The following is a 26,064-nucleotide window of genomic DNA, read 5'->3' as shown; positions in this document are numbered from 1 at the left end:
CATTCCTGAAATGGACAGGCCTGCCCAGAGTCCCTATCTGAACCTAATGGAACACCTTCGGGTTGAGTTAGAACGTTGATTTCGCTCCAGATCCCAGCGTTGCAACATCACTACCTTCTCTAATTTCGGCTCTTGGGGATGAATGGGCTGCCATTCCTCCACAGACATTCAGACATCTCCCTGAAAGTATCCCCAGCAGAGTTAAAGGCCATTATAAAGGCGAAGGGTGGACCCACTCCATATTAATGTCCAATAAGAGGGAACGTGACACAGGTAAAGTGCAATATTCGGTTAGATGTCCGGATATTTTGATCAGGTTTTGTATAAGGAACAGAAGCGTAAACCAGCTGCTGCAATCCATTCTGCAAGGGAAGATAAGTGTAGGGAGAAGAAGGATTTCCTTATTAAAAATAATCTTAGAACCTGGACATCAAAAGCAAACACAGAGCTATTCCGAGAAGTGGTCGACAGGATGGCTGACAACATCCATAGTAGTAGTGATGGTGGTGATTATTGTTTTAAAAGGAGAGGAAGTATAGTTGGGCAAACGTCTTTTAACACAAATCAGAGATAAAATGGAGGAAGTCCGACATTTTGAAGAATTAATATATCGATAAAATAAAAAGGGCCATGAAGGACGTGAAAATTAAAGACTCCCTAGCCTTCCCAAATCTAATACCATTGAGGTCAGAAAAGAACAAGATTTGACCAAGGGAGGTCAGACAGGGAAGATGAAAGCGAGAATCCTGACATAAGTAAGTACAATTAATGCCATATTCAGCTAAGACACCCGTGGTCGCCAACCAACGCTCTCAAGATGAAAATCCATGGGGTCCCGTTTTAGTAGCCTCTTACGATAGTCGGGGGATACAGCAACCATACACAAGCGATGCCAACATAGGGAGCAGCAGAAGATACTTCATTAAATTGATTAGATTTGGAAAGGACTTCATCAAACGATGAACAAACCAGAAAAACTGTAAATGAAGTTCAAAAGCGTTCGTTTACAGAATGGAGCTCTCGAAGTTCTTTGCGACTGCTGCTATATACACAGGGAAACCATTACAGATGTTTTGGATGACTTAAAAACAAAGACGTAGAGATGATGAATACAACTTCGAAGCAAGTTTTAAATAAGAAATTACAGGGGTAGTGATTGACTCCCAACTTAATACTATGGTGAGTTCGTGTCATCTTTCAATCATAATAATGACAGCACTTACGTTGTGGTCGGTATTTGAACCTAAACTCAGAGAGAAACTAGAAACAATGTCACTGAAATACTACAGTTCTTCTAAACTGTGAGCTCTCGAACTTCTAATCGCAACCCAGTACAAAGCTTCGTTATTAAACGCTATTTCGTCACTAAACTATAAAAACTTCGGAAATTTATATTTCTAAAACTCAAGACGTCAGCCAATCAAATTGTTCCAAAAGGGGGTAGAATCCAGCTATTGGAATATTTGCGCGGTCATTATTAATTCAAGAAACCTTTGTTCAACACACCAAAAACGGCTATGAACAGATTATAATGATAGAATTGAACTCGGTCCAGATCAGTTTGGAAAGTAGAATCCAGGCTGCAGAACTGCCTCAGTGAATTTTCCCTGTATTACCTTAAGCCGAATCCTAGGAAAAGACAGGTTACACTCTTCCATCTACATAATTGTGCTGCTAATCAAAAAATTAACATCAGTTGGATAGGAAAGCAGGGTGAGTTCACCCGTGTTGTTAAATACCTTGGAGTTCTCAGCTTTTAGAGCTCATTGTTATTCTGTCAGTATAAAGGCCAGAGCCAGGAATATAATCTACTACTCATGTTAATGGGGTCAAGCTAGAGAGTTCATCTAGCAACTGTACGAACTATGATCCTGGCACTTTTTTTTCTCTACAGCTGAGTATACTTGTCCCGTGTTGCTCACTTCTGTGTATTCCAAGAGAGTTGATGTTGCTTTGAACAACACGCGCCCTGCAGTTTCTGGCTGCCTCAAACCAATAAACGTCGAATAGCTTGTAGCACAGTTCGACAGCAAGCAGCAGCTGAAACTGAGAAACTCAAACAAGAGATAGGCAACCCGTCATGACGTAGTAAAACAACGTCTCAGATCATCATCATCATCAGGCCAGCATCAGCCACACCAAGCGTTCTTAGGAATCAATATTGGTAGCAGCAGTCCAAACTATCCGACTGGAATCGGCCAACTCCAGCATATACTTCATAATCTTGCCCTGTCTGGAAGACCATGAATAGGATAAGAACTGGAATACATACTGTGGAACCAAGGCTACACTCAAAAGATGGGGTTATACACTATGTACATAGAATGCCGACTGCGACTGCGATGTAATTCAAGAACATGAGCATGTATTTCACCGTCCAAACTGCCCTGTGCAAACCAAACTTGAAGACTTCATTACAGTCAGTGATAAAGCTACTGTGGCTGCTTCATACTGGAGCGCTTTCAACATTAATACGTTCATCATCACCATCAAATGCATACGTACTCGAGAGAAAACTGGGGATGCGCCGCATCTATTCCCAACCCGGTGAGTACTTACAATCAATCAATTAATCAATCAATCAATCAATAAATGTATTAATCTGACATATTTTGTACATGAATCAATACATTGAACGTTTTGTCGTATTGTTTGACTAAAAAATGTTTCCCTAGCATATAAAAACCTTAGAGACCACCAGCTCAATTTAGTTTTTTAATTTATCGCATGGCTTTTAGTACCACGAATGTCCGAGGATATGTTGATCTCACCTGGTGCAGGCCTTGAAGAACTTGAGCGTCTAGGAATCACAGAATTATGACAATGTCGGCACTTAGGCTACTCTTGTCGAATAACACCCTAGCGTCTGCTCAGTGCTTAACGTCTCCATCCGACAGACGAATAACCCTCACTCTGATGGGGAAATATTGACATAAATATGTCTTATGGTTGGGAGATCAACCGAAAATGTGTGTAACGTAGTGCGACAAAATGCATGATGTAATCGTGACCATAGCATCCGTGCAGGCTGTGAAGTAAGGTATGGATCGATCAATCAATCAATCAATCAATCAATCAATCAATCAATCAATCAATCAATCAATCAATCAATCAATCAATAACTACTGATCTGCGTTTAGGGCAGTCACCCAGGTGGCATATTCCCTATTTGTTGTTTTCCTAGTCTTTTCTTGAACGATTTCAAAGAAATTGGAAATTTATAGAACATCTCCTTTGGTAAGTTACTCCAATCCCCAACTCCCCTAAACGAATATTTGCCCCAACTTGTCTTCTTTAATTCCAACTTTGTCTTCATATTGCGATCTTTCCTACTTTTAAAGACACCACTCAAATGTATTCGTCTACTGATGTCATTCCATGCCATCTCTCCGCCGACAACTCGGAACATACCACTTAGTCGAGCAGCTCATCTCCTTTCTCCCAAGTCTTCCCAGCCCATACTTTGCAACATTTTTGTAACGCTACTCTTTTGTCGGAAATCACCCAGAACAAATCGAGCTGCTTTTCTTTGTATATCTTCTAGTTCTTGAATCAAATAATACCGGTGAGGGTCCCATACACTGGAACCATACTCTAGTTGGGGGTCTTACCAGAGACTTATATACAACCCCTAAGTACCTTCATAACCGTGTGCAGAGATCTGTGCCCTTTATTTACAATCATATTTATGTGATTACTCCAATGAAGATCTTTCCTTATACTGTATTAACACCCAGATACTTACAATGATCCCCAAAGAGTACTTTCACCCCATCAACGCAGTAATTAAAACTGAGAGGACTTTTCCTATTTGTGAAACTCACAACCTGACTTTCAACCCTGTTTATCACCATATCATTGCCTGCTGTTCATTTCACAACATTATCGAGGTCATTTTGTAGTTGCTCACAATCTTGTAATTTATTTATTACTCTATACAGAATAACATCATCATGCAAACAGCCTTATCTCTTATTCCACTTCTTTACACATATCATTGATATACATAAGAAAACAAAGGTCCAATAATACTGCCTTGAAGAATTCCCCTCTTAATTATTACAGGGTCAGATAAAGCTTCGCCTACTCTAATTCTCTGAGTTCTATTTTCTAGAAATATAGCCACCCATTCAGTCACTCTTTTTTCTAGTCCAATAGCACTCATTTTTGCCAGTAGTCTTCCATGATCTACCCTATCAAATGCCTTAGATAGGTCAATCGTAATACAGTCCATTTGGCCTCCTAAATCCAGGATATCTGCTATATCTTGCTGGAATCCTACAAGTTAAGCTTCATTGGAATAATCTTTGCTAAATCCGAAGTGCCTTGGACGGCCAGACAGTGTTACCTAGCAACCGTGCAGGCTGTGATGTAAGGTATGGATGGATGGCCATGATCGGGAGACATATTTATGATCGTTTTTATGATTTATGATTATTTCCGTAAAGGGAAAAGTGGTGTCTCTTTCTTTCCACCACCGGGATTCGAACCAGCTTGTGGTGGTGATTATTGTTATAAGAGGATGCAGGCTACAACTTCGTTGGCAACGATCCTTTATTAGTGATAATGAGAAGGTAATTGGAAGAGGACGCACGCTCTCAATTTCAGAGCCCCTGGGACAGCTTTTATTCACCTCTTACGACAGGCAAGGGATACCATGGATGCATTCTACTGCCCCTATTCGCAGGAAGACTAGTACATTGAAACAATGCCTTTTCTTAACTACAGCCCGTGATTGTCAGAAAAACTTCGCATCGTGTGAACTACTGGGGATAAATAATAATAAGAAAATAAACTATTATGAGAATACGACAGCAATCAGACGATAAACCAACCAATTCTAACAAGTTTCGAGTAAGTAAACAAACAAGAAGCTAACACGCGAATGTTTGACTTTCCTTGTATGGTAGTGCTGTATCAGCATTCCATGTCGATGTAAGATATCAGCACACCTTATGCAACACGACAATTGTTTCATAAGAAGAGACATAGTTCAGCTGACCTGATTGACAATGTTAACATTCACCAGCCACGCGTTATCACATCAAGTTCGTTCGATCTGTGATCATTATGGAACACATCCAGAGACTACTCACCGTATCTTTTCTACTACTACAGGTATCGTAATTAGTTTACACGCATTTCATAATTAACGATATTCACCAAGGATCTTGAGATTTTACTTGAAGATAAACAGTTAAGCCAGATATCGTGACCAAAGCACTCTGTAGACAACCGATTTTTAAAAAAATTCAGTGAGTTTAATTAATCAATCAATCAATCAATCAATCAATCAATCACTACTGATCTGCATTTAGAGCAGTCGCCCAGGTGGCAGGTTCCCTATCTGTTGCTTTCCTAGGACAGGTGTCTGTGAGAAATCGGTACGAGACCAATACGACAATTTAGTGTTAACATGTTTGAGTCTTTTTTTTTTTTTTTTTTTTTTGCTAGTGGCTTTACGTCGCACCGACACAGATAGGTCTTATGGAAGGAAGGAAGCGGCCGTGGCTTTAATTAAGGTACAGCCCCAGCATTTGCCTGGTGTGAAAATGGGAAACCATGGAAAACCATCTTCAGGGCTGCCGACAGTGGTACTCGAACCCACTATCTCCCGGTTGCAAGCTCACAGCTGCGCGCCTCTAACCGCATGGCTAACTCGCCCGGTAATTTTTGAGTAAAAGTGTGCAAAAAATTGAACAGGAAATAGGGGACACACTACTGAATATTTTGAGGTAGGGAACCTAAGGTCTGAAAAGCCAACTTAAGGAGTTATGGGTTTAAATACGTGTGTATGTACCGTATGCGGCAAAATTCATGATAAAGATGTTTGTTGTTTAAAGGGACCTAACAGCTAGGTCATCGGCCCCTAATGGTACGAGATGGAACAAAAGGACATGATAGTTCAAATTTTAAAGTATATCCACTGACTAGAATTTAAAATAAATGGTATAATAATTTCGTGTGGCTATTCCTAGCCGAGTGCAGCCCTTGTAAGGCAGACCGTCCGATGAGGGTGGGCGGCATCTGCCATGTGTAGGTAACTACGTGTTATTGTGGTGGAGGATAGTGTTATATGTGGAGTGTAAGTTACAGGGATGTTGGGGACAGCACAAACACCCAGTCCCAATGAAGGTTAAAATCCCCGACCCGGCCGGAAATCGAACCCGGGACCCTCTGAACCGAAGGCCAGTACGCTGACCATTCAGCCAACGAGTCGGACAAAAAAAAGGTAATGAAAAATGATTATAAGATTAAAACAAGCAATGGATCTAATTCGCAATGCCTTATTCTCTAATAAAATTATATAAAATATAGGTTACTATGGAATAAGGCATTGCCTTGAAGTACAGAGAAATATATCATTCAAGTTAAAATAACATATTAAAATACGCAAACACGAACTAAAATAGAGTCAATGGGATAAAGGCGTAGTTAACAAAAATATGCTAAAACAAAGGACATCATTACACACGATAAAAATAAAATACAACTATCCTTCATAAAACGGGTGACTATGTCTGCTGACTGCACGTCATCTCGTAGGATGAGGGAAAAGGCACTCGGGAATTGTAGACTACGGCGCAGATCAGTCAGGTCCACGCACTTCGTGTGGCAAAATTAACGACACGAAAATGTTATTTAATTGTGTTGGTACATTATATATTCAAAATGTGTAATAAGTTGTAATGACTGCGTCCACGCGATGATAATACCTAATGGGGATCACTGGAAGTACCTAGCTGGGGTAATCACACAAACAAGGTTGGAAATAAAAGACACAGATCTCTTCACAGAGCTATACGGGTATTTGAAGTTCGTTGTACCGTGGCGGTGGTGATTGTTTTAAGAAGAAGTACAACTGGGTAATCATCCTCTATTAACGCGAATGAGAGAGAAAATTGAAAGGGTCCGACACTTCGAAAAATGGAGATAATGGTCGAAGAAAAACAAGGACCACAAAGAGTGTACGAATGAAAGAGTCCCTAGGTTTCGCAACCTACCACCATCGAGGTCAGAAAATAACAAGAATTGACCAGAACAGGTGTGAGACGATAGATGAAAGTGAGGAGCAATGCCAGGATTCAGCTAAGGCCACCGTGGTTGCCACGCTCGCAAGTTAAGAACCAATTGGCCTCTTACGACAAGCAGCGAATAGCGTGGGTGTTATTATACCGCCCCCGCCCACAGAGACAAGTGAGGATGTAAAGGAGAGGCCTTAGAAGTAGTCTCTGGTAAGACCACAACTGAGAAGCTTATTTCCGAAAGGTACAGTACTATATCCGCCGGACTGAGTGGCGCTGGCCTTCTGGAAGGTGCTCAATACGTCGTCAGCCTCGTGTGTGTAGATTTACTGGCACGTAAAAGAACTCCTGTTGGACATAATTCCGGCACCTCGGCGTCTCCGAAAGTGGTCAAATGTACTGTAGATAGTGAAACGTAAAAATCATAACATTATTATTATTATTATTGGTACTATATCGAAAAAATTTACAGGAGAGATTAAGAAACGCACATAAAGTATAAAATATCAAATGAATTTGTAACACTTTTATTATGCATTACAGTATATTATCTGCGCACCTTTTCTGGATATATTTACACCCTAGTGCTGAACTGGTCGACCTCGGCAATCTTCGAGATTCGTACTGGCAACCTTTGAAACACAAACTATAAATCGCTTATGCATCGCTGTGCGACATCAGGCGTGCACTTTACGTACTAGTACTGTTGTTATTTACACAACAAAGCCAAACTATAGAATTCACTCTAGGAATAAGATTCGCATCGGGAAGTGTTATATAATGTGTGTGTGACACAGTTGTTGGCTTAAGATAACAAAGGTTTAGCAAAATTCATATCGATCGATCATATTATCGATTCAATTCAGTTTTCATTTTCATTCAGTTGGCAGTACTACTGGTACCGCGAGAGCTCCCTCCTTACTCCTCACCCCGGACGGAAATATATCGATAAAAAGTGCGCAGATAATAATACATTATTATGCATTTTAAGAAATACTTTAAAAAAAAGGATGAAGTGGTACTTTTTGACAAAACCTTGAAATGCTTCCATCTGAAAGAAAGAAATTTCACTGCAGTGGTCAGAAAACTTACTGCATTTAATTATACAACGATCAAAATTAATTTACTCACAGTACAGGCACGTATTAGAAACGAAATCATCAAACACAACAAAATTATCACTTTTTTTATTTTTTATTTTAGAATTTGCTTTGCGTCACACCGACACAGGTAGTTCCTATGGTGACGATGGCATAAGAAACGTCGAAGAGTAGGAAAAGGATGAACGTGGCCTTAATTAAGATACAGCCCCATCATTTGTTTCGTGTGAAAACGGCGAAACCACGGAAAACTATCTTCAGGGCTGGGGTTCGAACCCACACTCTCCCAAATGCAAACTGATAGCATCGTGACTCAAACCGCACAGCCACTTATAATAATAATAATAATAATAATAATAATAATAATAATAATAATAATAATAACAATAAAACCACATGGTTTGTTGAAGTTGAAAGAGATATGAAGAACGATGGAATTATAACACACAACTGAAAACTTGTTAGAGAAGTAACTCAAAAGGCAATATTTCACGAGAGGAAGAAACCGACAACTAGAAGAAAGTGGACTCAAAAAGAGAAAGAACGACACACACGAAGGATGAAGGAAATTTGGAAGCAAAGGAAATCGAATACATGGAAAAATATGCAAAGTTGATTTATCGCACCCTCCAAATGGGGTATTCGAAATGTTTGTCCAACCCTTTGTCCCGTTTTTCTACGGGGTCGGGTATGACGTCAGATGATCTATAGTGGAGGGTTTTTATGACAGTAAAGTAATAGTAAAAATAATTTTAATTATCTTTTTCTTCAGCGTTTGTCCCTCCTGATGGCCGGGTCCACTACTATAACATTAATAATAATAATCGTATCGTAATCTGTTTCCCCTCCAGGGTTGGTTTTTCCCTCGGACTCAGCGAGGGATCCCACCACAACCGCCTCAAGGGCAGTGTCCTGGAGCTTCACTCTCTGGGTCGGGGGATACAACTGGGGAGGATGACCAGTACCTCGCCCAGGCGGCCTCACCTGCTATGCTCAACACGGGCCTTCTGGTGGGATGGGAAGATTGGAAGGGACAGGCAAGGAAGAGGGAAGGAAGCGGCCGTGGCCTTAAACTAGGTACCATCCCGGCATTTGCCTGGAGGAGAAGTGGGAAACCACGGAAAACCACTTACAGGATGGCTGAGGTAGGAATCGAACCCACCTCTACTCATTTGACTTCTCGAGGCTGAGTGGACCCCGTTCCAGCCCTCGTACCACTTTTCAAATTTCGTGGCAGAATCGGGAATCGAACCTGGACCTCCGGGGATGGCACAGAGGCGGACAATAATAATAATAATAATAATAATAATAATAATAATAATAATAATAATAATAATAATAATAATAATAATAATAATAATAATAATAATTGCTTTACGTGCCACTAACTATTTTTACGGTTTTCGGAGGCACACAGGTGCCTGAATTTAGTCCTGCAGGAGTTCTTTTACGTGCCAGTGAATCTACCGGCACGAGGCTGACGTATTTGAGCACCTTCAAATACCACCGGACTGAGTCAGGATCGAACCTGCCAAGTTGGGATCAAAAGGCCAGCGCCTCAATCGTCTGAGCCACTCAGCCCGGTTGTCCGGCTCCATGGCTAAATGGTTAGCGTGCTGGCCTTTGGTCTCAGGGGTCCCGGGTTCCATTCCAGGCAGGGTCGGGAATTTTAACCATAATTGGTTAATTTCGCTAGCACGGGGGATGGGTGTATGTGTCGTCTTCATCATCATTTCATCCTCATCACGACGCGCAGGTTGCCTACGGGTGTCAGATCAAAAGACCTGCATCTGGCGAGCCGAACTTGTCCTCGGACACTCCCGGCACTAAAAGCCGTACGCCATTTCATTTCAGCCCGGCTACATTATTATTACTAGGTGAAACCCGTCAAGACATGAAGGTCAATTGGGTAAATATTTATTGAAGGATTTCCTAATATAAGACATTCCTTGTACTTCACTTCTTTAAATCTTTTTTTTTATATCGCACGTACACAGGTAGGTTTTAATCATACATTCATTTATTTAAATACCGTGTTCCATCGTGTTAATACTATTAACAATTTCTTATTTGCTCGGTGCAATCCTGCTGATCACGTGACCCGGAAATGGCTACTCATTGGCTGAATGGATACGTTAAGTTTTGGCCAATTCAACTCGTGGGTTTTGGTACTTATTGGTATCAAACGTGATTTTCAATGCCCTGTTAGAGATGGATATGGGCCGTTTGGAGGATGTATTTTTCTTTTATTATGGAGCTTCCTACCAATCTATCTTCTCAATTTTATCTTTCATGGATTTGGTACATTTTGAATGAATGAATGAATATTTATTGCAGCAAATAGCCATAAAAATTAATTATGTTACTACAGACTCTAAGTTATTCAGTACAAATCGACAAGTTGTTAGTTGATTTAGAAAAGAACAATTTCAAGGTGAACCTATCAAAGTCCAATTTTGTCAAAGAAGTATCCTGTTTTAAGGCTATGTGATCGATTCTTAGGGAATTGTGCCCAACCCTGTAAAACTGAAGGCGATCCAGAATTTTCCAAAACCTACTAAGGCGAAACATGTCAGGCAATTCTTAGGAATTTGCAACTTTTTCGCTGATCATTGTCCAAATTATACTAACATAGTAGCACCGTTACAAGATCTCCTCTAAGTGTTCTGGCAAGTTTAGTTAGTGTTGTTTGTCTTTCCCTGCATTCACTAGCATGATATCGACTACATTGATCATTGCAAAACTGACGGACACAGTCCTCACTTGGATGGTGAAATCTTTTGGTGGCACACATCTTGTGGTGAAAGCCGTGTACTGCAAAACGTGTGATGGTGTGTCGCAGTTGGCTACTTTCCATTCTTCTTTTATCATCACATCCGTAATGAAGAAGTAATCCCAAATGTCATTCCTTTTGCCGTGTGTAGTATTTGGAGCATTTTATCATATGCTCTTGTATTTGGAAGAGACATTTGTAATCTAATATCCTCTACAACGAAGCTTTCTCTCAATAGAATGTATGTTAACCTGGATGGTGCTGTTATACGTATAGTTAGTACCCTCTTCATGAAACGGGCCTTGGCTTTCTCTAAAGTTGATAAATCTCCAACTGCAAGAGTATCCTAAGTCACAGTAATACTGTAGGTTGCTATGGGCACTATTACAGTTAGGAAAAGTGTCATTGCAGTTTTTGTTGAGAGTAGTAGGAGATGTTTTATGTTATACAGGGTTATTCGCCTAACATGTTACACGGAAATAACTTCTAAACCATTAAAGACATCAGCATTCTGTTTTCATATTTGTAAATGGTACGCAGGGTCTTGTAAAATAACGTGCTACTTAGTCTCGTGGGGTGATTAACAACCGAGATATTGATACTAAATCCATATTTTTAAATAGAACGGCACAAATTCATACAGCTGGCCTAAAAGTTCAACTGCGTATAAGTTCAAATATGTAAGTATTTTTAAAATCGGACAATTACTTTTTGAGATATAAGTAAGAACAGCATGCGCTGTTTTGCATGCCGCATCAGACGGCGTGAAATCGTGCAATGACAAATTTTCTGGAATTTGATCATCTCTTTTCTCCACAAGCCGTTTGTTAAGATGTTGGAAAACATTTTGAGACTTACATTCTCTAGAGCAATGCCCCGGTAGGAGTCAGGGCTATTCATTTTGATACAATTTGGAAATATGTTTCCCAATTAGAGCATGGTTCCAGTGTATGGGGCCTACACCAGGACTAATCGCTTGGGGCTTTACGTCGCACCGACACATATAGGTCATATGGCGACGATGGGATAGAAAAGGCCTAGGAGTTGGAAGGAAGCGGCCGTGGCCTTAATTAAGGTAGAGCCCCAGCATTTGCCTGGTGTGAAAATGGGAAACCACGGAAAACCATATTCAGGGCTGCCGATAGTGGGATTCGAACCTACTATCTCCCGGATGTAAGCTCACAGCCGCGCGCCCCTAACCGCACGGCCAACTCGCCCGGTTCAGGACTAATGAAAACGAGAACTGGAAAAGATCCATAAGAAAGCAGCACTGTTTGTTCTTATTTCCGACAAAGGGGTAGTGTTGCGAAAATGTTGCTAATTTTGATCTGAGAAGATAACTATTGTAACTGACCAAAATTTCTTGCTAAAAATGATCATCTAATCTAAAACTAATCTCAAATATAGCCTTTATTCAATTTTTTTAAAATTTCAGGTAATTTCAAAATTGTTGCTAATTTATATCAACTACATCTATTTTCATTTTTTTCTAACCCCAAATTTTCCAAAAATTGTTGGTAACCAAAAATGCAAAAAATGTGCAGTTTTCCAAAAAAATCGCACGTACACGACCAACGACACTTTAACGCATTTCCGCTAAGAATTTTGTTAATAATTAAATTAAATAAAGGAAATAATTTGGAAGAAAGGAGACGAGATGCTCAACTAAGCGATATGTTCCGAGCTGTCAGTGGAGAGATGGCGTGGAGAATGACATTAGTATCTTGAGCGGAGCTTTTGAAAATAGGAGAGATCATAATACGAAGGTAAAGTTAGAATTCAAGAGGACAAATTCGGGCAACTACTCCTTTATAGGGCGAGGAAACGCTCGATAAATTTCAAACTTCTTTGAAAACATTTAACAAAAGCCTAGGTAGGGAATCTGCCACCTGGGCGACTGCCCTGAATGCAAATCATTGATGACTGATTGACTCACAACTGTTCGTGTGTCATACATGTTTCTGAAGATTACTGAACATTTTGTTTCACAAAGGTTGCTGTAAGAACACATCTTCTCGCGTTATTAGGGAATATTTGTAGGTGGGTCCGTCTGGAAAAATGATTTTTTCAATATGGCCCACATGTAGGTATCTGGAGCAGTGAAATCGGAGGAACAGGAAGGGTACAAAATGGAGTTGCATGAAAATTTAAGCGATCTCCAAAGTGTCATTACAGAAGGGTATTGACTCCGCCGCGGTGTGGGCAGTAGCTTCATCTTGATGCAACCATTGTCTAGTTTCAGTCGGCTAAAATGAAATAAAAATGTAATATTTTCCCCACAAAATTCGTGGAGCGAGGACAGCCCCCACCCCTTATTCACCGCTACTGCCTGTTAATTCCTGTTACATATTCTTCATGGCACTTGAACTTTTCTACCTCCTGCACGGTGCCTTCTAGTGTATTTTCCAGTCCCCGGGGGTGTTCAGAGTATTGTCTATGTCTTTTCACGAGAGTTTAATCCTGATGTAAACAAATAGGCGGAGCACGTTGCCTTTGCACGTGTTCATAGACGTAGTTGATTGGAGAAGCAACCGTCGCACTCACTCGAATGTATGCGAGCTCGAAGGAAAGTAATAGGTCGCTTTAATTTAATTTTATTTTATTTTAGTTTGTTACATTTAGAGAGTTTGGAAGAGTACGTAACCAAATTAAAACATGGTTGTCATATATCATCAACATCATCATCATCATCATCATCTGTTTACCCTCCAGGTTCGGTTTTTCCCTCGGACTTAGCGAGGGATCCCACTTCTACCGCCTCAAGGGCAGTGTCCTGGAGCTTCAGACTCTTGGTCGGGGATACAACTGGGGAGTATGACCAGTACCTCGCCCAGGCGGCCTCACCTGCTATGCTGAACAGGGGCCTTGTGGAAGGATGGGAAGATTGGAAGGGATAGGCAAGGAAGGGGGAAGGAAGCGGCCGTGGCCTTACGTTAGGTACCATCCCGGCATTCGCCTGGAGGAGAAGTGGGAAACCACGGAAAACCACTTCCAGGATGGCTGAGGTTGGAATCGAACCCACCTCTACTCAGTTGACCTACCGAGGCTGAGTGGACCCCGTTCCAGCCCTCGTACCACTTTTCAAATTTCGTGGCAGAGCCGGGAATCGAACCCGGGCCTCCAGGAGTGGCAGCTAATCACGCTAACCACTACACCACAGAGGCGGACGTTGTCATATATACCGGTTTATAATTGTACGGTTTTGTTCTAATACAATAGTGATTAAATAACGAGAAATGAAGGCACAAGGCATGGTGTAATACAGGAAGTATTATCGTAGTGAGGGAAATCCCAAGCTGTACAGCGTGGAGATAAGGTGTTGTATCTTGCAGCAGCAGTCAGTGTCAGTATTCGTAGTGAGAGAAATGGAGCAAGAGGTAGGACCATCAAGTATACTGAAGCACAAAAGAGGAAAAACCACTCAGAGGTGACCATAGGCATTGCATTGTGAATGTGTTCAATAAACTAAGTGAACAGAATCCAGGTTTAGTCGTTTGTTCAAAAGTTCAGATAATCGCACTGTTGTCGTATGCGATGCGTAGCCCTGTACGTCCATAAACGAGACGTTGATGGGGTGGAGGTCGGTACTACACGCTCAGCGAATCACAACTCTTTCTTTGGCGGAGCTCCCCCCCCTTCTGGCTATCTTGACTTTGTTGACCAAAGACTTGTCAACGACAGCTATCATTGTTCTATTATTTGGTTCCTCCTTGTCAATCCGCTCCTCGTACTGTTCTTTAACGTGAAGCAAACTCGGCCCATTCTGACGCCCCATCATATGTCCACAAATATTGTTTAACAATAAACACCGCCTTCTTTTCAAAACTTGATTTACGTCGCACGGGCAGTGATATATCGTATGGCGACCAAGGGACAGGAAAGGGCTACGAGTGGGTAGAGGTCATTCCACGTTAAGAAATAGTATTGCTCTTACAACGAGCGAACACACCCCCTCTTAGACGCCCATGATTCCTTATGATTAAGGAATATTATAGTGTGCTTTATATTGTATTATGAAAGAAAGAAAACAGGATGAGGCATTTTTTTTTGTCTGTGTGTTATTAAAATAAACACTGAAGTCTTTCTTTTTCATAAATACTTAGGCAGGGAGGAAGCCCAATGACGGTAACAGCCATCACTTTGTTGCCTTCCTTCCTGTGTCACCCTGGTACATGTAACGCGTAATCTGTTACACTGTGAATTCTGGCAGCTTATTGACTGCTATAGAGAAGTCGTATATTTATGTGTTTCGTTACTTTTTTTAGTCTTTATATCAATATGTACTTGTCTTGAGTATTATGTGATAAATTAGACTGCGTGTGAGATTTTTTTCTTTAACCTTAATGGAGTGATTTATTTACTCTATGGATGCGGTTGAGGAAGAAACAAAGTAAATACCAAGCTGTGCTTAATTCACAGCGTATTTTCTTCCCTCTTTTATCTTAAACTTAAAAAGTGAGTTTCACACATCAATATGCCTCACTTTCCCCGCGATGCTGCTGAGCAGAGCAGTTCGATATGGCAACCTTGTTCCCATAAGAGAAATACTGTTTTCTTAACGTGGAATGAGGTTATAGGAAGCGACCGAAGCCTTAATTAAGGTACAGCCTGGTGTGAAAATGGGAAACCATCTTCAGGGTTCCCGACAGTGGAGACACCATAACTATTATACCAGGCGGCTCGGGAGCGTCGTATTTTCTACTTACAATTGTCCTGCATGCACCAGTGATGCACAGGATGCCTAATCACTTGCTTCTAAAGGACCACTACTGCGTGCTGTATTGTGGATGTTGTGAAACAAAATAATTGCAGTAATTTTACTGCACACGTTCCATAACACGGTGCATGTGTAAATACGACACAGGTGCAGAAATGAGAATCTAATAAGACATTCCACTCTATAAAAGAGTTGTTTGTATGAAACAAAATTAAAATGATGTCTGTGTATTTGTCGTTGCTGAACACACTAGCTATTGCTGCTGTACCATGCACCAGCCTAAACGAGGTTTACTCATTCCAGTGCATTGCCCTCCGCTGACTGCTCGTCTCCTGTTTCCGCTCCTCTTCCTTCTGCCGTATCGCTCCCACCTACGTCAGCGTTACCTTGCTCACTTCTGCTCCTTCCTCACACGTTACACTCTGCTGATGTTGGTGTTTTTCGTCTATTTCCTGTACCTGAACTGGTGTCCACGTGCGCCAGCAGCAACAGTCTCCAACGATAAAACGCTGCCCTTTAATGTAGGCATTTAGGCCTTGATATCTCGCTTTGCCTAGGTGCTCGCGTAAAATGTTTTGTTCCTTGATGACGCCATTGTCCATGTCCCTTCTCACTCAAATGTTCTCACCTTTTAAGTGCTGGTATTCCTCAGCACTATTTCCGCCATCAGGGTTGATATTAACATTGATCGGTCTCCTACCCTTCACTTTCCCCACTCTATATACATCGTCTATGTCCACCTCACTAAAGTTTATCTTCATTTTACTTTGTATTACTTCTACCACTTTAAATATTATTTTCACCTTGCTTTCGTTGTCTCCTTCCGGCAGACCATAAATAAAAAGGTTTTTCCTCCTGAGCTCTTGGTTAGTCCTGTTTTCAGACCACTTTACTTGACTCGGTTTCTGCTCTAAATCCCTGACTTTGGTCTTCAGTCATTCTACTTCCTCCGTGTTATGAGCCACTCTCTCTTTTATCATATTCATCTCCTCTTTAACACACTGTTTTAACTCTTGTATTTCCTTATTTATTTCCTTGGCTTGTTCTCTAATTAGGTCTCTTGTTTGCTCATCATGACATGCTTCTTTGATCAGTTCTTTAATCATTTCGAATTCTTCCCATCCGATTGCACGAACTGGTTCAGGCCCCGGGTTTAGCTTAACTCCACCAATTTCCAATAAGATTGCTATCACTGCGGCTACCATCAAGGTTGCCTATACACCCATTTGCTGCCCATTTTTCACCTCTCCTCTCACTTTTTGCACATTTCACTCCTTCATTCCACCTTCCTCTACTCAGCTGGACTCCACTGTCTCAATCACGACTTTTTACTCATTCAAGAGGTTGCATTAGACGGGTAGCGCTGAGGAACATGCTGCGAGCGACCGTCCGGTTGTTATCTCTTCACATTCTGATATAACCTGCCTGCTGGCAGTAGTGCCCTTCTGAAAATCAGTTAAACATCCCATTCTTCATTTGTGCATGCTGGACATTTATAAGTAGAACGTACGGCACTCGCGAGCCGCCTGGTATATAAGGCGTAATCAAAATGTTTCCGTTTGAGGGCGTTGCTGCAGCGAACGTGCAACCTAGCGCGACTCCGAAGCGGGTGTATAAGCACGGACATGTAGGCAAAGGGATCAGTGTGGCAGTCGCGTTGTCCCGAGGTGCGTGCGTTAAATGCGGTCACCTGAACTATGGTGAAGTTATTACCAAATGCGTCCAAACAGGACCAACGTGCTGTTATCTGCTCTTGGCTGCCGAAGGACAAACACCGGTGGGCATCCATCGGAGAATGGAGACTGTGTATGGGGCAGCATGTCTGTCGAAAACCACCGTCGTGGAATGCTGCACCAAGTTCCGTGCTGGTCGCGTTTCGACACAAAACGCCGGTTGATCTGGGAGGCCAGCCTCATCCATTACGGACAACAAGCGAGCGGTGGATGAGGCGCCCTACAGTCCTGCTCTCTCCCCATACGATTATCACGCCTTCGGTCCCTTCAAAAAGGCCTTGAAGGGTGGACGCTTCCTGTCGGAGGAGGATGTGCAGCGGGTAGTTACGGATGTCTTCACGCAGCACGTCACGGTGTTTTTGTTTGATTGGCATCCCGATTCAAGACTGTACGGTCATCGAACGGAAACTTTTTGATCGTCCCATATACAATAAACACTCCGTTCCTAGGGAAAGACAAACAGTAGATGAGTAATACTTTCAGCGTCGTATTTTTGGGCCGCATAATGTACCGTCTTACTAATAAACGGTGTATAACTTTTATACAAGGTTTATACACCGTTTATGTGAAATTCGTTACTAATAAACCGCGTATAAGCCTCCTGTGTATACATCTGTTATCGTTATTCACTCAATTGCTTATATAGAGCAGAACCCTTGTATAAGCGTTGTATAGCAGCGAGTAGCGGAAAAAGAAACGAGTGAGCAGTTTATTTTCGTGGTATTTATTGTCTACAGTAATATAATCGTGGTGAAATATTCGACTTATCCATTTAACACACATCGAAAGAATGGACGATAACGTTGATGATCTTAACGATATTTTAAACATAGACGACATACACCATTCATAGGTTATGGAGGCTAGACATGTTCGTAAAGTAAAACACTTTAAAGAGACGGAATGGCAATGAATAACTATAAAAGAAATGATGGTTGGGCGTATTTTTGTGTACTAATGTGGTACTGCTTAATAAACTTTTGAAATTGCGAGTTTATTATACATTATCTGCCCCTACAAATATTTTTCTCAAGTTTGAGTATAAAAAGGGACATATTCCTTGACATAAAAAATGGTATAACTTGAAAACCGTACGTAATATGATTTCTATACTTCGTAGTTGAACACGCAGAAATATGATGTATAAATGCCTAAGAGAAACTTTTTGATCAAATCTTTCTTTTAGCTACAAAACAGTTTTTCCTTTCTCCTGAAAAGTAAGGATTTTGGAATGTGTACCCTTTTCAACTCGCCGATTCAATTACAATTGCTTACGTTTTCCATACTATCCCAGTTAGGAGCTTTTGATCTTTTCATAAGCTTTTTCATTTCTTTCATGGCGTTCACTAAACAAGCAAGCTAAAGAAATGTTGATATCAATATAAGCCAATTTTCAGCTGTCTCACTTAGTGTTGCAACTGCCTTTTCGATATGCCGTGCTATTGCGCGACTTTCCGGAAAATTTTGCTCGTAGATAACCAGCAGAAGCGATCATAAAGGCGGTGAACGTGCGGAATACACGTTTATGAGTAAGAAAAATATACAACGCTTATACAGGGTTTATTCACTGTATAACTATACAAGTGTTAAGCAACTGTATAAGGACTTTTTATTAGTAAGACGGTTAAGATGTAAGGACGGGATGAGTTAGTGGTAAGACCCCAATAATTAGAGTATGGTTGCGGTGTGTGGGACCCGCACCAGGATTACTTGATATGAAAAATATTGCACCGTTTTGAACTGGTGGAGGAATTTACAGGGGTATGTCCCAAATTTGGGTCATTTTTGCCCTATATCCATCTACAATTACGGATAAATGGTTGGCCTTATCGATAAAAAAAATTAACCAAGTTCCTCCGCCTCACGTGGATTCATTGAGATGCTTTTCCCTGTCCCTATATTTATATACATAGATGACGTATACTGGTTGCTATGGTTACGCGGTGACGGAAAAATGTCGACGTAAAACTGTCCACGATCCAAAACATAACCATGTACAAATGAACTGCATCGTATGGCCTTCAAATCCAATTCTCTACAAGAAACATCACGTGCATGTTCTTCCTAATGGCAACGGTTTACGAGAAAATTCAACTTTCTCGTGTTTCTGACTCTGGTCGCCTTCGCCACTGATTTGGCGCGTAACGGCTAGTCCACACCAGAGATAATGAAGTAATGGAAACATTTCTCAACATAGTTAAACTTATGTTAATGAACTTCAACATTTTATGTCCACACCAGGGAAGTTGTTTGTCAGGTTACGATGCATACGGTCAGGAACAAGAAAATAGACACAAAGTGTGGCAAAGAAAAATATTGGAAAGGCGTTCGGAATTAAGTTTGGAGAGAACACTTATGTCACAACTTTTAATTCATGATGCAGCAGGCTTACAATATTTTCTTTTTTTCTTTTTCATTTCTTGTTGACAGTAAATGGGTCTAAAATTGCAAGAAATGGTACAGATTATCGGAAAGCCGGCTCCACTAATGACAGGCTGTGTATAACTTTACGATTCCTAGAAGCTGGTGACTTCTACACTTCACTTACATGTTTGTCTAGAGTACAGTATCAAAATAAGTAATTCCAGGTATTGTGCCTGAGGTGTTTGAAACTATATGGTATATAACAATCTCAAGCAATTGGTAAAGGTACGATGTTATTTGTTTGTTTATTTGTTTGATTGTTTGTTGTTTAAAGGGGCTTAACAGCCAGGTCATCGGCTGCTAATAGTACGAGATGGAACAAAAGCACATCATAATTAAAATTTTAAAATATATCCACTGAGTAGAATATAAAATAAATTTTGATGAAAAATGATTAAGAGATTAAAGCAAGCAGTGGATCTAATTCGCAATGCCTTATATAGGTTACAATGGAATAAGGCATTGCCTTGAACTACAGAGAAATATATCATTCAAGGTAGAAGTTAAAATAACATATTAAAATACGCAAACACGAACTAAAATGGAGTCAGTGGGATAAAAGCGTAGTTAACAAAAACACACCAATACAAAGGACATTATTGCACACGATAAAAAAGACCACTATCCCTCATAAATCGGATGACGAGATCTGCTGATTGCTCGTCATCTCGTAGGATGAGGGAAATGGCATTCGGGAGTTTTAGACTACGGCGCAGATCGACCAGGTTCACGCACTCCGGAAGGATGTGTACCACGGTTAGTATACCTAAACACCGGGGGGGCGTTGATCCTACAGTACGTTGGAGTGCGTTACTATGCCACGGCCAATCCGAAGACTTCTTCTCTCCAAGAAGCCCGAAGCGAAGTCTTCCATACCTTGGTAGTTCCTTTTATTGCTTTCAGCTTATTTGGGAGAGCGGTAGCCTGCCATTCCATCTCCCAGATGTCTCTAATGAGAGCGAATGTCACTGGCAGGAACCCTGTAAGGCAATGAGGACAAGGTAACAGCCTCCTTGGGTAAAGGTACGAAATAAAGAAAATCTTTCTTTTACCCTAGTTAGGATAGTATTATTTTGATGATATACAAGTGATTATGGAAGGTTAGGTTATTCAGCGAAGAGTAAAGCTGGAACTGAAACTACCTTAGAACACAGCTGAAAGAATAGCATACAGAATTAAAAATAGTGTACATCAGAACTTTCGCTTGCGATATGATAGTCAATTTTTAGAAGAAATAAGACAGGATCGTATTCCGCGCTACGAATTTGTGTTCTCTACTTGCTTCCTTCCGCATGTGCGAACCGAAATGTTAAAGAAAACACGAAAAGTTCCATTCACGAAAGTTAGTTTGTTTATGAACATTCTCGAAAAGTCACCACTCTCTTTTGTTGAATAACAATCAAAAATGTTCATGAGCATTGTTGGTTAACTGTGTTTATACGAAAACATCTTGGTGTGGACGCACCTTTAGTCTCATTGTCACGCCTTTCATGACCCTTTCCCTTACGTCACAAACTTTGGCTGGGAAAACTTGGATGTACAGACCAAGCAGTATATTCCGCGAGTTGTCGGTGGAGAAATGACCTGGAATGACATTAGTGGACGAATAAGTTTGAGTGGAGCTTATAAAAGTAGGAAAGATCGAAATATGAAGATAAAGTTAGAATTCAGGACGACAAATTGGGGCAAATATTCGTTTATAGGAAGGGGAGTTAGGGATTGGAGTAACTTACCAAGAGAGGTGTTCAATAAATTTCCAATTTCTTTGCAATCATTTAAGAAAAGGCTAGGAAGGCAATAGATAGGGAATCTGTCATCTGGGCGACTGCCCTAAATTCAGATAAAGTTGACTGACTGACTGACTGATTGGTCCCTTAAAAATGTGAAATATGATTCATCATTTAAATAAGTCGTTTTACTCTATTTGCGTTTTAATTTGGAACACCCATTGACTCAAATGTGGATTAATATTATGCAACTAGCACAAATCTAGGTTATGTTAGTCGGGCGGTTTGTAAAAATGGCAGGGCGGTGTACCCATTAAAAATGTCCTAGGGAAAACACTGCGAACCCAACATTGTTATAACTAGAGCCCGGACTTCCATGCACTATCATACGGCAAAACATGCACAATAAACTGAAAAATATGCACTATCAAAATTCAGCTCATTTTGAAACTTTGTACAACAATTACTATAATTTCTCCAGATCGTCTTCATTTAAGCTCATTCGTTAATCTGTCAGCACATTCTCAAGCACAAAATATGATCTTACTACGTCACAAGAAGTTACAGGTTCATACTTTAATGAAGACATTTGGAACAAAATGAGGTCAAATTGTACGTCTCTTGCATTTTCACCACAATGCGCCTTTTATATGCATGACAAATTCAAAATAAGAATTTCAACCGATCGCTTTGTTCAACCTATCTCTAGCTCCTGCAGCTACTTCTCCGTGCGATGATTGCAGACACTTGAATGTCCTCAGTAACTGGTAACGATTGCCTGCTGCGATAATAAAGACGTGTGATGAGTGCGAGTTTCGGGCAGGAAATTCCAGGACAACGGAAGAGCGGTCAGTGCAAAACTAAGTTTTGTAAGTCGCTATCTCATTAACGCGGAGTCACAGAAGTGTGATACAAGTTTTGTTTTGTTCGTCTAACACAGGAAAAAAAACGAGCCGTCAATGAGTAATGCGCAATTTACGGTTCAATTGAAACCAATGTATAACTTGGACACCTTATTCCTAAGAATTACAGAGATCGACGTGGGGCCTTCCGGCTTACGTCAATGTTTACTCAAGCAACAGAGAAGAAAGTGCTTGGTTAATTGGATTATAGGACCTCTACCGTATTTACTAAGTTTGGTTACCTCATAGGATGCTAGGAATACATTCTGTGTACCTCAGTAATTACATACTGTACAACGCGGAAAAATGGTCCCGAATTCTGCACACCAACATTCATAAAAGGCATTATCATGCAAGTTAACATATATGCGCCAAAGTCACAAGAAAAGTCATATTATGCAATATCAACATCCAAATTTTCGCTACTAAATCCAAAATCTTCATTATGCATGAATTTTCTCCTAGAAAGGCAGGGAAATAGAACTGTTATTTGGAATCGTTCAACCCATAAAACGAACGTCTAAAAAGTTTGAGAATTGTAACCAGCTTATTTTAAAATATGCATTTGCATGGAGATCCGGGCTCTAGTTATAACAATTTCAACTTAGAATGTCTTCAGAAATGAGCTCTCTAGATGGTTTATCTCCAAGTAAATTACTCTGGATCTATGAGTATACTAACAGTATTTCTTTTGTTGCAGGTATCTCACATACTAACCTTCACTGAACCTCATCCAGAGTCAGCTAATCGACTTTCTAATAGACAGACCACTCAGAAATCAGCACATCATCAAATCAATATTCGAGAAGCACCGTCACCGCCCTCCCCTGAACATCAAGATAAACAAAAACTTCCACAGAAGCTAACAGACCACGAAAATTCAGAGTTCTTCAAGAACGAGCTGATAGACGAAACTTCAAATGAGACATTAAATACGAGATTTAAGAAACGCAACGTGACAGACGATACAATTGTGAAGAAAGGCACAGAGAAACCTCTAAAAGATGCTGTGGACAAAGTTGAGCAAAATGTACTAGAAAATGTTATAAATGATACAGCTCTTACCAAACTATCAAAGCGCTATGCTTCCGACAAACCTCAAGAATATAGCACTGAGAAACAAGATTACGTCACTACCAACAGGTATACTACAGACAGAATGGAAGAAAACCTCTTCGACTCCATTTATGATAAGTATAACATAGATAAGGGTATTGAGAAGATTAAAATTAAATTAATTAATGATGATAATTATCAGACACGTGGTCAACTTAACAAACGTCAAACTCGCAAATTTCTGAGTGATCCAATACCTATTAACTGTGAGGGATTTCTCTCTCCTCCTATCACGACTAACATAAACACCTATTCAGTCAGACAAGCGAAAGATTCAGAAGACGAAGAAAACATAGTTGGCAGTAGCAACGACGTCGGAGATGATAACGTCTCCATAGACAATGAGCACCTTCACCATTTTGTTCAATTCCTGCACGACATCCGGCCTCATGTCGTAGATCCTGAGCTCTCAGCAAATTCCTATTACCTTCGACAGTCGTCCCAAGAAGCGGGAGGTGAAGAATCGATGGGAGATTCGGAAATAGAGAAGGCTGAACGCCTACACAGAAGTTTCGAGAACATGATTAAATATGCAACGATCTTAGGTCATGTAGATTCTTTTGTAACTGGAAGAGCAAGATCTGTCGTCCGTGCACTTGGCCGTATTTACGACGAGGACGAAAGTGACCGTCGCCTCAGAGCAAGAAAACGAAGATTCACACACAAATTGCAATTTTAAAACTGTCAATAAAATTATGTTAGAATCAGGTGTTCTAGGTATAACATTTTGTACTTTATTTTTTAATAAAAATAAATTAAAGCGTCTGTGCTAAACTCTATTTATTTAATGTTTTTTATTTTTATTTTTTAGCCCATCTGGTTTCTATGACCGGTAAGGTATCAATGGTCTGACACTGAGTCTGACACCATGGTTAGCCGGTTCGGGTCCTGTTGGTCGAATAACATATCACCATCAGAATGTTGGCCGGCAGGATAGGAGAGGTGGTGGTATACAACTTTTATAGTTCCGTTTCTATGAGTTTCGACTTAACAGTTAACCGGAAGTCAGACATTGGTGCCAAATTGTTACGAGTACAAATAGCTGATTCACAACACAGGTAGGTAAGGGTTATTCTGCCCGAAGGCAGGTCCGAACCTCCGCAGAGGTGTTCCTGAGCCGGAGTTTACGTGCGGTAGGGTGGCCAGTACCTTTCCGCTCCTCCATTCCCTTACCCCCCACCAACAGCGCGTGGCAACCCATTCAACTCCTGACCACGCCCAATGTTGCTTAACTTCGGAGATCTCACGGGATCCGGTGTTTCAACACGGCTACGGCCGTTGGCATTCACAACACACAACACGAACAAAAATAAGTCCAGAATCAATTATTCTTTGTAGCAACATGTATAACTCACATAAGATTAACAATAGCACATATCTATATCTATATATATATAAAATCAGAGTTTTTTGTCTGTACATTGCTCAGAATTTGAAAAGAATGGTATTTCTGTATCGGTCGTGTCCACACTAACAATGAAATGCACTTTTTACTTTTCCGTAATGTCTGTCTGTCTGTCTGTCTGTCTGTCTGTCTGTCTGTCTATCTGTCTGTACACGCATCACGAGAAAACGGCTGAAGAGAATTTAATGAAAATCGGTATGTAAAGTCGGGGGATGAGCCACTACAATCTAGGATGTAAATCATTTTATTCACGCTGAGTGAAATGGTAGTTTAGGGGAAGGCCTAAAATTTAATTCTTAAATATTTATATTATTAGTGGTCCTATCTGTTGTATGTCCGGCGCTCCCTTCTCGCTCCGCCAGCCAGCTACACGCGCGCCAAGTGTCATTCTTCTAGCCTCGACGCGCAGCCCTCAGTGCGCGTGCCTGGACAGTCGTGTGTGTACTATAAAGAGGAACTCCCAGCCTGTCCTGATGCCCACTTGCCCCGGTGTCCAGCTCCAGAATACACCCTACGTCGAGCACGGAGGCTACTCCTCTTGAAAATATGCTTCGGCCAGGTGGACTGAATTTCTGGCAGTACGAGGTCTCACCTCTGGGCACCGCTCCTCTGGCCTATTCCGCTGCCCATATCCAGTCATACTATTACATACCGTTATATTTCCCTAATTAATGCCAGCTCCCTTGGTTTCGCCAAGTAAGAATTATTCCAACATTGAACTTGCTTTTATGAACTCAGCAAGGAAGAACTTTCCAAAACATTTATGTCAGTACTTCTGATAGTTTTCGACTATCGACTTTCATATCAAGGACTATCTTTTCGAGATAGAAGTGGATGTAAATACTGTAAACTTGTATATAGTGTACAGAAGATAGACTCTTTCTCAAGATTCCTAATTCATTTTGCTTCAAGTTAAATTTCAGTTTTATTTGTGTAAATAGTGTATTTTGCATTTGAAGCGAATAATAAAGTTGTGTTTTGTAAATCTCAACCTTGGTTACAACACAACTCTATGGCGACGAGGTAAAAGAAAAAACAACGCAACAAACACTCCAATTCATCGGCCCCAGTCACCAATTTTGTGGCGACAGGATAATAACTTGCAATTCATCCACTCCTTCACAACGAGGTACAGCAAACTC

At 40.8% G+C, this 26,064-nt stretch overlaps 1 protein-coding gene across 2 annotated transcripts; it reads left to right on the top strand.

Moving 5' to 3' along the window:
• The first annotated feature begins 930 nt into the window (after window positions 1-930).
• LOC136886014 (uncharacterized) lies at window positions 931-24,296 on the top strand. 2 transcript variants are annotated; one of them, XM_067158724.2, is made up of 2 exons: window positions 931-2,547; window positions 23,102-24,296. In XM_067158724.2, the coding sequence occupies exons 1-2, from the start codon at window positions 2,494-2,496 to the stop codon at window positions 24,194-24,196; spliced, it is 1,149 nt and encodes a 382-aa protein (XP_067014825.2). In that variant the 5' UTR covers window positions 931-2,493; the 3' UTR covers window positions 24,197-24,296. The 2 variants fall into 2 exon arrangements, with proteins under 2 accessions (XP_067014825.2, XP_067014826.2); XM_067158725.2 differs by lacking the exon at window positions 931-2,547 and adding an exon at window positions 4,984-5,118.
• Window positions 24,297-26,064: the final 1,768 nt, after the last annotated feature.

The sequence above is a fragment of the Anabrus simplex genome, chromosome X (genome assembly GCF_040414725.1).
Source record: "Anabrus simplex isolate iqAnaSimp1 chromosome X, ASM4041472v1, whole genome shotgun sequence".
In the NCBI taxonomy this organism is placed as follows: Eukaryota; Metazoa; Arthropoda; class Insecta; order Orthoptera; family Tettigoniidae; genus Anabrus; species Anabrus simplex.
This window is presented reverse-complemented; position numbering and strand designations above follow the sequence as displayed.